At 37.1% G+C, this 14,634-nt stretch overlaps 2 protein-coding genes and 1 pseudogene across 3 annotated transcripts; 1 reads left to right on the top strand and 2 right to left on the bottom strand.

Annotated features, from left to right (window-relative positions):
* Positions 1–2,589: 2,589 nt before the first annotated feature.
* On the bottom strand, positions 2,590–3,842 carry LOC113731297 (glutamine synthetase nodule isozyme-like; annotated as a pseudogene).
* Positions 3,843–4,299: 457 nt separating this feature from the next.
* LOC113731295 (coatomer subunit gamma) lies at positions 4,300–12,518 on the top strand. 2 transcript variants are annotated; one of them, XM_027256473.2, is made up of 18 exons: positions 4,302–4,586; positions 5,042–5,139; positions 5,260–5,310; positions 5,872–5,985; positions 6,089–6,289; positions 6,370–6,471; positions 6,914–7,021; positions 7,152–7,385; positions 8,292–8,542; positions 8,681–8,852; positions 8,957–9,112; positions 9,200–9,250; positions 9,790–9,930; positions 10,012–10,215; positions 10,310–10,441; positions 10,521–10,694; positions 11,267–11,506; positions 11,958–12,518. In XM_027256473.2, exons 1-18 carry the CDS (start codon positions 4,541–4,543, stop codon positions 12,150–12,152), a joined length of 2,670 nt encoding a protein of 889 aa, XP_027112274.1. In that variant the 5' UTR covers positions 4,302–4,540; the 3' UTR covers positions 12,153–12,518. The 2 variants fall into 2 exon arrangements, with proteins under 2 accessions (XP_027112276.1, XP_027112274.1); XM_027256475.2 differs by lacking the exon at positions 11,958–12,518 and having other exon boundaries at positions 4,300–4,586; positions 11,204–11,396.
* Positions 12,519–12,893: 375 nt separating this feature from the next.
* Positions 12,894–14,130, bottom strand: LOC113731296 (transcription termination factor MTEF1, chloroplastic-like). Its single transcript, XM_027256476.2, has one exon. It carries the CDS (start codon positions 14,018–14,020, stop codon positions 13,163–13,165), a length of 858 nt encoding a protein of 285 aa, XP_027112277.1. The 5' UTR covers positions 14,021–14,130; the 3' UTR covers positions 12,894–13,162.
* Between the last annotated feature and the right edge of the window lie 504 nt (positions 14,131–14,634).

Raw genomic sequence — 14,634 nt, 5'->3', positions numbered from 1 at the left:
GTATTTAGTTATAGTCAATATTATGAACTCATTTACAATGCTGACGACACACCCCCAACAACTCCCCCCCCCCCCCCCCCCAAAAGAAAAAAAAAACCATCCCAAAGTATGTTCGGATGGTAGTGAAGGCACCGATATGCAGCTGTAATAGTTTTGAATTTATGTTCACTGACGTTGTGCTCATCTTTGCATCACAGTACTGGGTTCTGGTTGATCAATGTGGATTCAAATCTTTTCTTTAATGTATAAACGATGTTTTTTATATTTGTTAGTGAATTTGTTCAGGGATGACAGTAACTTTATTATGTATGCGCCCTTCTTATCTTGATCTGGCCGCATAACTATGACAAAATTGTCAAAATGGAGGAAATAACAAACAGAACTCATTCCTTTAATAGTTGTTTCTTCCCCCCTTTTGTGTCAGGTGATGCAGATTTGTATTTTGGCTTGAGCCATCCAAGTTCATGATTTCATCTCCAAATTATAAAACAACCATTATCTTGTCAAAATGAATCACAAAATAAGCCTTAGGCTGCCTTGTAGTCACAAAAATTCAGTCCTAATGAAAGTCCCATTATCATCTTTTAAATAATATTAACGGGAAAATTGATCACCATCTTGGACGGACATCCTGCCCGCGGTTGCGTCTCAAAAATCTTTCTAGATAGGTACGCTGTGCCACTGCCACCTTCAATTCATTCTGTTTGTGGGCTGTTAATTAATTGGTATATATTCTTAACGGCAAACAAATAAAACCATTCCTCAAAATGCTTATGAGCAATTCCGAATTATGCTTCACTATTGTATGCTTCTTGGTAGATTTTGAGCTTAAGAAAGAACGAGGCAATAATGGATTTGATGAATAAATTTCATTCTTCAGGTAAACATACATGTCTCATCTCTTTAATTACCAATCTTCTAAACATTTTATTCAATTTTTAGTAATTATGATATCTTTTCGTTATCAAATAATCATTGCTTTTGTTTTGCCAACCAAAAAAAAAAAAAAAAAAAACTTTGTTATGTATAGTTATACATGAGAATGCCTATACTTATAAATGGGAAAATTATTCATTTCCCATAGACGATGAATAGTACAAAGTATAGGTAAACTTTGAAGTGTTTGTTAAATGATTGCAGTAGTATTTAGTCGTCAATTCAGGTCGAGTGTTAATTGTTCAACACTTTAACATGTGTATTGTAACCAGGAATATTTTATTTACTCGGAATAGATACCCTTTTAAGATGAAACTATTGGTGCATATGATAAAAATGAAGTCTCAAATTGAAATCTAAAATTTGAAATCTGAAATCATTAAATTATTGAATTGTTAAGTAGTAAATCTAATATATTTGAGTATATATCATATTAAATAATAAATGAATATCTTATCACTTATTTTTTGGAAGCAAGTTTCGCCTAAAAGATTCAGTATCACTTAATTAATTCAGTTGTTTAATTTTTTTTATTATCAAACGCGTTTCAACGTGTTAGAACTGAATCTGTTATGTTATGCATATTCTCATTATCGAGGTTAACGTAACAACAATTTTAAAAAAAATATTCAAAAATTTCTTACCAACAATAAATACTCAATTTGTCTCTGATTGAGAAAAATATTGTCCATTGCAAGATAAAAACAACCGTAGAAGCTCATACAAATATAAGGTTATATTTCGTCCAGTAATAAAGAAAATTGTTATCTCTTTTATAAAATACATTTGGTATCTCTTTTATTTGTTTCTCAAGATAAATGGTTTTACTCACACAATACATAGCCGATTTCTCTAATTTTGTACTATAATAAATCTTCTATTTTGGGATGCAAATGACTTGAGTTTAATCGAGTAACTCGCGAGTTTGTTTGGTCAAGACTCAAGGTCAAACTAGCATTGACATAGTTTGAGCTTGAGTTTGAGTAGTTCGAACTATTTGAAGAGTTGAATTCGAATTTAATATGTGAAACTCGGAAGTCGTTGAGTTTAATCGAGATTCACATATATATGTTTTTTAAATTTTTTAATTTATTAGTATGAAATGTCTATTTTGTCCCTTATTTAAAATTATATAACATATAAATTTATATTTCTTAAACTCGATTGGACTCGATAAGCATGAGTTCGAGTAATGCAAAATAAATCAAACTCAAACTCGAGTCTAACTTTCAAGAGTTCATTAGTTTGAATTCAAATTTAAGTCTAAGTTTTTTTAACTCAAGACCCGAGTTTGACCAGACTAGTTTCCTTAATTTCACCTTTTTTTTAATGGGCTAAATTATATAATGGGATAATTTCAGATACCTCCCCTGAGGTTTCTAACAATCTCACTCCCCTCCCCTGTAGTTTCAAAAATACCACTAACTTCCCCTAAAACTAAATAGGCAGTCTCAAAGTAGACCCAATTAAAAAATACAAACAATAAAAAAATGGGAAACTGGAGAGAGGAACAACTATATACCACAAATGCCCTTATTATCTTGCATTAATGAGCTAATCTCATATGAGCTAATCCTATGAAGAATCATATGTCCGGGACCAACCGACCATTGGACTAAATAAATTCCATTGCTTTGTGTCAGATTATTGGCATACACAGACAAAGGATAATGAAGCTGATATATAAGAATGATAAGAGCGTACACTTCATCTAAATGACTCCAGCGTTCAAGAATGCGAATAAATCCATGATGCAGCAGAAAATGGTTTAAGCCTCATGGCTTCCACACAATGGTTGTTTCTGCAATCATGGAAGTCACAACATAAGGATCCATGTTTGAAGCAGGCCTCCTGTCCTCGAAATAACCTTTGCCAGCCTTCTCTGTGTCCCTGCCAACCCTTACAGAGGCTCCACGATTTGCTACACCCCATGAGAAAAGGTGTTAATGTCTGCTGTTTCATGCTTCCCAGTAAAACGTCGTTCATTGCCTTCTCCATAAGCAGCAATATGATCCTTGTGCCTCAATTTAAGCTTTTCAATAGCCTTCTTTATAACATCGAATCCTCTATCACTTCTCATCGACCTGGTACTGTAATTATTATGAGTACCAGCACTATTCCAGTCACCCTGAATGGGTTTTGGATCAAAAGAGAGGACCACTCCAACAATTTCAGTTATCCTCTCTAGAATGTAGCGAGCCATCCAAAGCTCATCGCCAGCAGAGATGCCGACGGCAGGACCAACTTGGAACTCCCACTGCCCTGGCATAACTTCTCCATTGATGCCACTTATGTTAATGCCGACATAGAGACAGGCTTTATAATGTGAGTTAACAATGTCACGACCAAAAGCCTTGTCAGCTCTAACCCCGCAATAGTATGGTCCCTGTGGTCCAGGATATCCTCCGACCGGCCATCCAATAAGCCAATTAACTTCCTTCGGCAGCAAGGTATATTCTTGCTCAATTCCATACCAAGGTTCCTCTGCAACTACTTCAGGACTGCTAAATATCTTTGAAGCATTGTACCTCTTGTTTGTTGGAATAGGTTCCCCAGCAGGAGTGTAAGCATCACACATAACAAGAATGTTGTTGCCCCTTCTGAATGGATCCTTGAATATTGCCTGAGGATATAAGATCACTTCACTATCTTCACCAGGGGCTTGACCAATGCTTGAACCATCGTAGTTCCACTTGGGAACCTGAGCAGGATCATTAACTGGTCCATCTAAAGTCCTGCCCTTGCTTCTGATGTCCATACCAGATCCACCGATCCAAACATATTCAGCAATTATTTTCTGCGTGGATTCAGAAAGATCCAAGTTAATGAGATCCGAAAGGAGAGACATCTTCACAAAACCCAAATACTCCCACAAGTCAACAGACTAGTGTACTAGTATGAAGAAGGGAATAGACGGTGGGTGTGATGGCTGCACCATATCAAAGTCTATAATGTGAATATTTGCTGCATCATCAAGGGCTTCAAGAAAGGCCTAATTGGAGGTAAAATTCTTGAATTGGATAAACGGTGAAACTTCAGAGAGCATTTTATAGGCCCCCATCTTGAAGGTGCCTTTAACAGCATTCATGATGATTATGCTGAACGAAATATTAACAAACTTGTAAGGGTATTTAAGTCTTTTTCACCATGATGATGTAAGAAATGGATATAAAATTCTGACAGGGGAGGTTAGTGGTATTTTTAAAACCACAGGGGAGGGGAGTGAGACTGTCAGAAACCTCAGGGGAGGTATCTGAAATTATCCCTTATATAATCCACTATCGAAACTTTTTTTGAACTCATCCACTAATTTGACTTCTTCATTAAGTTACTGTCCAATTCCTTCAAAAAAAAGAAAAAAAAGTTACTGTCCAGGGAAACTAATTTGTACGACGTCGACCAAACAGAGATCTGCGATTCGACTTCACTCTCCCAGCCGATATATAAGTATACAGAAAAGAGAGAAGGCGGAAGCGAAGAGATCTGCAAATTCCCTTCATATATCTGCTTATGTACGTGTGTTCAGTTGTACTCAACTGAATAAATCGAGCTCTGTAATTTTTAGTCTCTCAATTGAATCTCCACAGATCTCACTTATCCCCAAATGGCTCAGCCTCTCGTGAAGAAGGACGACGATCGCGACGACGAAAGTACTACTCTACAATTTAATCGTTTTCTTTTAATTGTACAACAATTCGTATTTAGTGCTCATTTTTCAGATCTGCATTTTCATAATTTAGCTTTCCCCCCCTTAAACCAATTTACCCTAGCGTTATTGATCCCTTGCGAATTGATTACGTTATAATTCCGTTTCTTCTCCGCCCCCCTCCTAACCAACACAAGGTTTTGGCGTATATTTTGAATTGGTCGTTTGTGCTGTTATTGTTAATACCTGGAACATCTATTTTGAAGTTGAAATACTGGTCCTGCGGATTTATTTACTATTTGTATTTGTAGCCCTGGGTTAGTTCTTCACTACATTAATTTCGATGAGATCGATTAATTTTGGCTCAGATCTGCTTTAGCCTTGGGAATTTGTTTGAACCTTGCTGAGTTTAGCAGTCAATGAAATGCGATGTTGTAATTTCGATTCTTTAATCTGTAGTGGATTACTCTCCATTCATGGGGATCGAGAAGGGTGCTGTTCTGCAGGAAGCGAGGGTCTTTAATGATCCTCAATTGGATCCTAGGAGATGTTCACAGGTCCAGTTTTCAGCCTGCCTTGTTACCTGATATTGATTTCGGTTGTCGTTTCTGTTGCTAATTTCTTTTAGGCAATTAACTCAAACTAAGTTCTGATGGTCTGTTTGTTTGTTTTTCCAGGTTATCACAAAGCTTTTGTATCTACTCAATCAGGGAGAGACCTTTACAAAGGTTAATTTCAAAAGCCAATACTTTTATGGCTTATCACTATTATGCATTTATGGCAATTGAGCATGCCTAGATCATGTTTTTCAGGATTATCGTTAACTATAACTGACCCTTGACATTTTATGCTTGCTAGCATGTTAATGTGGTTGTTGTACGAGGTTTAGTTAATTTGTTTTGTCTTCATTATTTATGATCTGTTTTCTTGATATAACATGAACTTGATATTCCATCCTTATGACTTCTCAGTTACTAATTATGATGCTTCTGATACTTTAAAAGTAAATTCCCTTAGTCTAAGTTAGTGGAGAAAAGAGATATCAACATATTGATATAAACGGGTTTGGAATATTTCTTGTGTCTTAAATTTGCGACTCATTTGTTATTTGACTCTCATAAAGACTAAGTTGTTTTCCCAATCGCATGAACTTGTTCACGCTAATCTACTCAAATTGTTTCAATCTGCATGTTCATCTTTACAGCATTTCATGGAAGTTAACCTCATTCGTGATTGAGGATACATTCTCGTTTCTGATTGAGAGTACATTTTTTACCTCATATTTACAGATTGAAGCTACTGAAGTGTTTTTTGCTGTCACAAAGCTTTTTCAATCAAAGGATGTTGGTTTGAGGAGAATGGTCTACTTGATGATAAAAGAATTGTCCCCATCAGCAGATGAGGTCCTTGCATTCTCCCTTCGATCCTGCTTTTACTTTTTGTTGTATACTCGTATTTTTTCCTGAAGGATTGGAACTTGACGTGTTACCTATTTTGGAATAAAAGGTTATTATCGTTACCAGCTCCCTCATGAAGGATATGAATAGCAGAACTGACATGTATAGAGCAAATGCAATTCGTGTCCTCTGCCGGATCACCGATGGAACACTCCTCACGCAAATTGAGAGATACTTGAAACAGGCCATTGTTGACAAAAACCCTGTTGTTGCAAGTGCTGCCCTTGTCAGTGGGATTCATTTGCTACAGGTATGGTTGCAGTTTCTGAAATTATTTCTATTTGTGAATTCACAAGAATATCAGATTGGTGATTCATGATTTTTTGGCAGACAAATCCTGAGATTGTCAAAAGGTGGAGCAATGAGGTGCAAGAAGCTGTCCAATCTAGGGCTGCTTTAGTGCAGTTCCACGCACTTGGTTTGCTACATCAGGTATCAGTTCTTGTGATTTTGGTGCCAAGAGTTATGTTCTTGCTTTTTTCGCTAAGATTAGGCCATTGAGAAAGTAAATATACTAGTGCAGTTTAGACCTAGAATTGTTTCACAAACAGACTAAATTTGCATGTTATGAATGACATTTATATGCTAAATAAAGAAGGTTATCTTGTCGTTTTAGATTGGGTTGAAGCAATTGCTGCTATACTTTGCCTGAAATTTGTGGAGATAGTTTCTTTTTCTTCTTTTGATAGGTGGTCTTGCAGTTTCACTTGCTTTAATTAATGAAGTCAAATTGTTTTAGTAGTGGATCACTCGGGGAAATAATATTTTCCTAATGGTTATGGTTCTGGAATAATATTTTGATAATGACTCGCGGAAATACATTTGACATGTGCGCAGCAAAGACATAACTTCATGACTTATGCTGAACTTGCAGATACGTCAAAATGATCGTTTAGCTGTTAGCAAACTAGTTACCAGCTTGACAAGGGGGACTGTTCGTTCTCCATTGGCCCAATGCCTTTTGATTCGTTATACCAGTCAAGTAAGTATCTTGTTAAATTTGTTGATTTCTATTGTCATCCTGTTTGATTGTGGTTGTTGCTATGGGGTTCTTTCAGTTTAGTTCCACTTCTCATTATTGATGGGGTGTTTTGTCATTGGTATGTGTTTAGGTCATCAGGGAATCAGGCATGAATAACCAAACGGGGGAGCGTCCATTCTATGATTATCTTGAGGGTTGTCTGCGACATAAAGCAGAAATGGTTATTTTTGAAGCAGCGAGGGCAATCACAGAGTTGAGTGGTGTGACCAGTCGGGAATTAAATCCTGCAATAACTGTCCTACAACTCTTTTTAAGTTCTTCCAAGCCAGTACTTCGATTTGCTGCTGTTCGTACTCTTAATAAGGTGAATTTTGTAATTAACTTTATTAGGATACCTTGTCTGTGTTTCTTATTTATTTAGTTTTCTATAATGGGGTATAATTTTGTGCTTTATTTCTATTTGTATCATGAATCAGTATATTGTAACTTCTTAGTAGGTCTTACCAGTATGATCTTGATGTAGAAACTTTCTTTCAAGACAAAGAAATTGAACATGGAATTATCACAATGGACTGGCAAATTTAGACACAAAGCAAGGGATTTGACAAAGTGATAAGGTTGATCTTCCCTGGTACTAAATAATTTGGGCAGGCCAATGAGCATTAAATTGCATATAGATATTATGGTTTGAGGGTTTTATCTGTTTTTTGGTTGTTTTGAGTTATTATTTTTTTTCTTCGATTCTGGTATTCTGGTGCTCTTGGAGTCTAGCTATGGATAAGTGCAATTAGGCTCTTTGATAATTTGAAATAAGTTGGCGCCCTCTGGCTCCCTCTGCCATTTTGAAGAAATAGCTAAGTGAGCCCATGGCTGTGAAAGCTATCTAGAAAATTTTTAGGCTGAATTTATGTGGTTCTTTTATACTGGTTTAATCATAGATAACCATGCAATATAGTAAGAAAATTGAATATTTTCCTTTTTTTCCTCTTCCCCTTTCCAGGCTTTGTTTTCTATCTTGTTCATAATCCAAATTGCTCATTAGTAAACAAAATTGACTTGGGGAGGCACTGTGGGCTTGGCAGGGGAGGGTTGATAGCTAAAGAATGAAATTCAGTATTCCCTCAGTTCTTAAAGTAGTCTACAGTAACATGTACTCTGTAGGTATATTATCTGAGTTTGCTTTGCTTTCATATCAACAGTTGCTGGTTTTTTGTGCTTGACATGTCACAATCATTCTGTACAATGGCATATTTGCTTTTGCTTTGTGCAGGTAGCAATGACTCATCCAACAGCTGTAACAAACTGCAATATAGACATGGAGAGCTTGATTTCTGACCAAAACAGGAGCATAGCCACTCTGGCCATAACCACTCTACTAAAAACAGGGAATGAATCCAGTGTTGATCGATTGATGAAACAGATAACAAATTTTATGTCTGACATTGCTGATGAGTTCAAGATTGTTGTGGTAGAGGCCATCAGATCATTGTGTTTAAAGTTCCCCCTCAAGTATAGATCTCTGTGAGTGTTCTATAAGTTACTGCAAAGAACTTGAGAATGACATACTTAGATGTATCTCATCTCTTTGATTCATATCTACCCTTATGATATTCATGCTTCTGCTTTTTGTAAAACATATTTCTTTTGTCCTTTCTCTAGGATGAACTTTTTAAGCAATATTTTGAGGGAAGAAGGTGGATTTGACTACAAAAAGGCAATTGTTGACTCAATCGTGATCCTCATTAGAGATATTCCAGATGCTAAAGAAAGTGGGCTACTACACTTGTGTGAATTCATTGAGGATTGTGAATTTACATATCTTTCTACTCAGGTTGTCCATCTTTCCATTTGTGGTATTAACCCTGTTCTTTGCAATTTCTCCTTGTTCAAGTTAGTATGTATCGTTTGTTGTGCTGACTAGAGTTTTCTTTTTAGATCCTTCACTTTCTTGGAAATGAAGGACCAAAAACCTCGGATCCAAGCAAATATATCCGTTACATATACAATCGGGTAATATTGGAAAATGCAACTGTTCGGGCTGCTGCTGTTAGCACACTGGCAAAGTTTGGTGCTATGGTTGATTCACTGAAGGTAGAAGTGTTTTCTTTTCTCGCAAAGACATTTTCTGTTGTGATTCATTTTATTAACCTGGGTGCAGCATTTGGCTTTTTGTTTCAGCCCCGTATTTTCATTTTGTTGAAGCGCTGCCTCTTTGACAATGATGATGAGGTATGCCGTGTTGTGCTATATTGACTTTGTTTTAGGTAGTGACATTGTAATTTGCCCTAATGAGTTTTATGATATATATTCTTATATATGGAGCCTGCCTTACATATTACTTATTTTGTTCAAGTGTAGCTATTTTTTTTAGGTAGAATTTACAAGTTTTAGCTTATTATACTTAGTTGATTTCAATTGAGTGAAATTGCTCAGTATCAAAAGGTGATGTCTTCTTATTTTTTGATCTTGTCTACTGGAAAAGTTATTCTTTTATCTGGTCAGGATTCATTGTGCTTGTCTTCTCTCATCACTATTTGGCTCCATTGCTTTGTATTTGCTTGTTATTAGTTGCCATAGTGAGGGAACTTTTTGAAATAATGCTTTCATCGACATGTCCCAATTTTTGTATACCTCTAGTCACAAGAGGACTGTAGGTAGAAAGGAGTTATATTTCTTTTCTTTTAGCGTTGTTTGTTTGTTTTGTCTTGTGCACTAATTTATGCTGATTACTCTCTGGAAAGATGTTATTTATTCCACTGTGGTTGCAGGTTCGTGATAGAGCTACACTTTACTTAAATACTCTTGGAGGTGATGGTTCTGTTGTTGAAACCGAAGGTGAAGTGAAGGAGTTCTTGTTTGGCTCATTTGATGTCCCGTTATCCAATATGGAGACAAGTTTGAAGAATTATGTGAGTCTGCTACTAAGTTTCTTTTCTTTTGCTCATGGTTGATGACTATCAGATGTAATTTCCTTGTTATTTCTCTAACAGATCCAGGATCCTTCTGAAGAATCTTTTGATATTAATTCTGTTCCAAAGGAGGTTAAATCTCAGCCTCTTGCAGAGAAAAAAGCCCCAGGTAAAAAACCAACAGGACTGAGTGCTCCTCCTAGTGCTCCCGCTTCTGCAGCTGATGCTTATGAAAAGCTGTTACTCTCCATTCCTGAATTTGCAAGCTTTGGGAAGCTTTTCAAGGTCATAATATGTGATTTGTGTTATATTGACTTGTTTGTTGTGATCAACTAAGATTTTGCTAATCAACTATTTGCAATTTATCTTGTAAAACCAGTCATCAGCACCAGTGGAGCTTACAGAAGCTGAAACTGAATATGCAGTTAATGTTGTCAAGCACATCTTCGATAACCATGTTGTGTTACAGTATAACTGCACCAATACAATCCCTGAGCAATTGTTGGAAAATGTAATATGAAATTGCATAGTTCTTCATGTCTTTTGGTTTAGTTTCGTACTCCTTTTAATTTTTCTGTGCCTTTTGCCAGGTTATTGTAGTTGTGGATGCTTCAGATGCTGAGGAATTTGCTGAAATTGCATCCAAACCTTTAAGGTCGCTCCCATATGATTCACCGGGGCAGATATTTGTTGCATTTGAGAAGCCAGGAGGAGTTCCTGCTGTTGGAAAATTCTCAAACGTGTTGCGTTTTATTGTTAAAGAGGTAGTTTCTTCTCATTAAATCAAAACATGTTTTCTTTGCAATGATTAACATTTGATTCCTATGTTTATTAGGGATGTCCCGGTGTCTAGATTAGCAAGTAGATGTCTTGTAACCGTCTCTTCATGAATGGGAAACTGAATCTCAAGCTTGACATTTTAAAGTGAACTGTTAATTTGTTTGGATGCAAATAAGGAATCTTTATTGTTTTATTTTTGGTGAATATGGCCACAAAAGCTTAAAAACTGTGTTGATGTGATGTTTCCACTTCATCCATCACATTTTCAATCTGGAAAAGCATTACAGGTTTCTTGTTTATTATACTGCAAAGTCATTGGAACGCTCATGTCTCGACTTGAAGTGATCAGCTACTTTTGAATAGACGCAGCAACTTATATATTGCTTGTACCAGTCAGTAGAGTAACTTGTCTACAAATAATATCCATAGAATATCACTTAAGAAATGCTGTTTTGACTGCTCTAGCGCTGAAATTTTATCACAATACTGACAGTCAACTGAGGAGGGCTCCTTTAATCAATTATTCCCTGCTTATCGACTTGGATTGTGCTGCTAGGTTGATCCATCTACCGGTGAGGCAGAAGAAGATGGTGTAGAAGATGAATACCAGCTAGAGGATCTTGAAGTTGTTGCAGCAGATTATATGCTCAAAGTGGGGGTCTCCAATTTCAAAAATGCATGGGAAAGCATGGGTTCAGATTTTGAGCGGCTTGAGGAATATGGTCTTGGCCCAAGGGATAGCCTGACAGAAGCTGTGAATGCAGTCATTAGTCTTCTTGGCATGCAACCCTGTGAGGTGAGTCTTTTTATGGTTGACATTTGTGCAACAGTTAGCAGCTCTCTAATGAAGTAGGGGTGAAGCTTTTTGGGAATGCTATCTATTGCTGTTGCTTTTCTGCAGTCAATTAAGAAGTCCGTGACATATGAATTCTTTCCTTGAAACCAGAAATTGGGAGTATCTTGATGTTGCTATTCTTTTCCAGTCACTCCTCGGTTCTACTTCTTGTCTTTGCAATGTTTATCTCCTTGTTCTTCCTCTGTTTCTGCTAATGATGCCTTTTGGGTTGAGTGGTAGCGTTCACCCTTTGCCTCTTTATTGTAGAGGTTAACAGTGTGGATTAGTTAGGCTATTGAGAACAGCTCTCTTCCATTTGCTTTTTGTAAACCCCAATATGTGGACCTGAAATAGAAAATACAATGGAGTTAGCCTTGATGCTAAGAGATCATGTTTCTTTTTCTGGTTGCAGGGCACTGAAGTTGTAGCAACCAATTCAAGATCACATACATGTTTATTGTCTGGTGTGTTCATCGGCAATGTCAAGGTGCTTGTTCGGTTGTCTTTCGGAATTGATGCGCAGAAAGAAGTTGCGATGAAATTGGTAGTCAGATCCGAGGATGAATCTGTTTGTGTTGCCATACATGAAATTGTTGCAAGCGGCTAGATCGTTTAAGTTGACAGGAAATGGTCTACTCATTCATGTTAAATAGGCGAATTGGACTATTCAAATTATTCTTCTGGCTGAGAACTAGACAATGTGCGAACGGAGGGGAATACAGCTTACTGATGCGATCAATCACTACAGTTAGTTTCCTTTTTGCTTGGAAGAGTCTTAGGAGTGGAATCAATTTCAATATATGAATTTTGAATTAATAGCCTTACTTTTCCGTTGCACTATTGCCATTTTGATATTTGGCAAATTGCCTTGTGTAGTATTCATTTATGAATTTAGGGACCGGATGGCTTTCACTTTGGCGTGCATATGCAGATATGAGAATTAAGTACCAGGATACTCTTGGAGATGGTGAAATAGGCTATAGATCGAAATATGATCCCTTCCTGTTGTGTATAATTGACGCTTAATTTCAGCCTCTTCTTTCGTCGTTTTGCCATGTGGATAACCAGTAAATACGCGAATTAAATAGGTGGCGTCAAGAGCAAGATTGAGGTAAGAGTGCACTGAAGGCAGATAGAAAAGTGGTCATGGACCAATTGAATCCAGCATCCTCTCGGCTTTGATAATTCCTTTTTGACGTTTCGCACCTAACAATGACGTCGCCACAAGGAAGCTGTGAAGTTCCGGGTGATATAAACGGCGGATGGGTGATCTAGCAGCATATAACTCTTTCCAGAGATGTGAAATCGGTTATAGATTTGCTAAGGCTTAAAATCGGTTATATAACTCTTAGCAGCATATAACTCTTTTTAGGTCTTGATTTCAACTTTACAGCACAATCGACGAAAATCATGATTCATTATACAATTTGCTCTCGTTTAATTGGACACTCCCTACCATGCTTCCGACATCCTTCCATGTGACACGGGCCGCCAATAGCAGTGCAACAACAAAACCTTAAATAGACCAAAAAAATAAAAAAATTCTATAGTGCTTCGCTGGTCTAAAATAGTGAAGCCCCGGACTAGCGACAATTCATAGAAATTCAAGGCAGAAACTCACCAGTTCCATTTTGCATAGAATTTTTTATCATTCCACATCAACATTTTTTTCAAAGGAACCTCCTTGACCACAACATTCCTTCTCTTCAGATGCAGATGCCTCGGCTTAATCCGCTTTTCCAAGCTGAAAGCGAAATACTGAGGAAACCCCTTTAATTCATCAAGACTCCTTTCCATCTCCCCGACTAAATACTCAAACTTGGGCAACAAATTGTTGTCGATGCTATAGCCAAATATGGCCGGTAGCCTCCCACAAAATTTAGTCGCCTCTTCTTGAGAGAACCCGATGTCCAGCAAAAACTTGGCCGTGTCTTCCAATCTCTTAACGCGGGTATTTAGAAGATGAGCATTTAAATTAGTGGGCTTGTTCAAACTTTCTACACCTATATCTCTAAGATACAAAAGGGTAGGCCTCAGACAAAACTGAACATTGGACTGAAGAATGTGAGGGCATAAGAGAATCAGATCGCGGGATTCTTCCTCTGATGCAGCTAACTCAGTCGTTAAGAAATCAAAGACGGGCTGCAAATCAGCCGGGTTAACTTGAGGAGAAAATACCTGAGGAGTGAGATAAGCAAGTCTAGCAAAATGGGATTCGGAAAAGCCTTTAGATTTCAGGAAGTTTACAGTGGAGAGGATGTGGAGTAAGGTTTCTGGGGATGGGTTTCGGTGAATCTTCTTATCTGAATTGATGATGCCGATGGAATTGAGGTACCGTAGATTATCCCGATAAGATGTCCGAAACCTCAGGAAGTGGAAGGGAGGTTTTGAGGATGGGGATTGAGACCTACAATTTGGGCTTTTCTCTGAAGAGAAGGAGCGGATTGGCTGGGCAAGAGGAGCAGACTGCAGCATGTTTTGTTTCTCTCAAAACATCTGTGGCCGTTATCACAAAGAGGATGGAGTACTTTATCTTTTTTTTCTTTTTTCTTTTCTTTTTTCAGGCCACGAAGAAGATATCATCCGTGGAAACCATAATTAGTGCGTCCTTAATGATACCGTTTGCCCCAAGTCCCAACACAAAAATTCAGTCACATGGAGAGTACGTTAGGTTGTATGACATGGAATTTTTTTAAAAAATAAAAATAAAAATTCAGTCACATGGACTGAAAACCAAAATGTACGTTTTATTCAGCAATCTACACAATTTACTCGACGATACTCGGTGATTTTCTTCATTGAGAGATGTGTGTACAAAATTTGGAGCGGATGTGTTCACCTCAATATTACGATTCCAATGAAACTGAACAAGAAAGTTGAGAATGCAAATACTGTTAAATTAGACTTAACTGTGAGGTGAGGTTTCCTCAATAGGGTATTATTTGGAATAATTACTGTAGCACTTTTTGTAATGTGATGTGTGTGAGATAAAAAGATAATTGAAAAGATAAAAAACTGTATTGAAAATTATAATGGTGATGTCAGCAAATATATTTAACCAAATAATCTACTGTCCAAACAAACCCCAT

The sequence above is a fragment of the Coffea arabica genome, chromosome 2e (assembly GCF_036785885.1).
Source record: "Coffea arabica cultivar ET-39 chromosome 2e, Coffea Arabica ET-39 HiFi, whole genome shotgun sequence".
In the NCBI taxonomy this organism is placed as follows: domain Eukaryota; kingdom Viridiplantae; phylum Streptophyta; class Magnoliopsida; order Gentianales; family Rubiaceae; genus Coffea; species Coffea arabica.
Note: the sequence above shows the minus strand (reverse complement) of the source record. Positions and strands in the feature narration are given on the sequence as shown.

Coding starts and splice junctions, on each gene's coding strand:
- LOC113731296 (XM_027256476.2), bottom strand. CDS start 14,020: ATGCTGCAGTCTGCTCCTCTTGCCCAGCCAATCCGCTCCTTCTCTTCA.
- LOC113731295 (XM_027256473.2), top strand. CDS start 4,541: ATGGCTCAGCCTCTCGTGAAGAAGGACGACGATCGCGACGACGAAA. Junction 7,022..7,151: donor TGATTCGTTATACCAGTCAA/GTAAGTATCTTG, acceptor GTATGTGTTTAG/GTCATCAGGGAATCAGGCAT. Junction 9,931..10,011: donor AGACAAGTTTGAAGAATTAT/GTGAGTCTGCTA, acceptor TTTCTCTAACAG/ATCCAGGATCCTTCTGAAGA.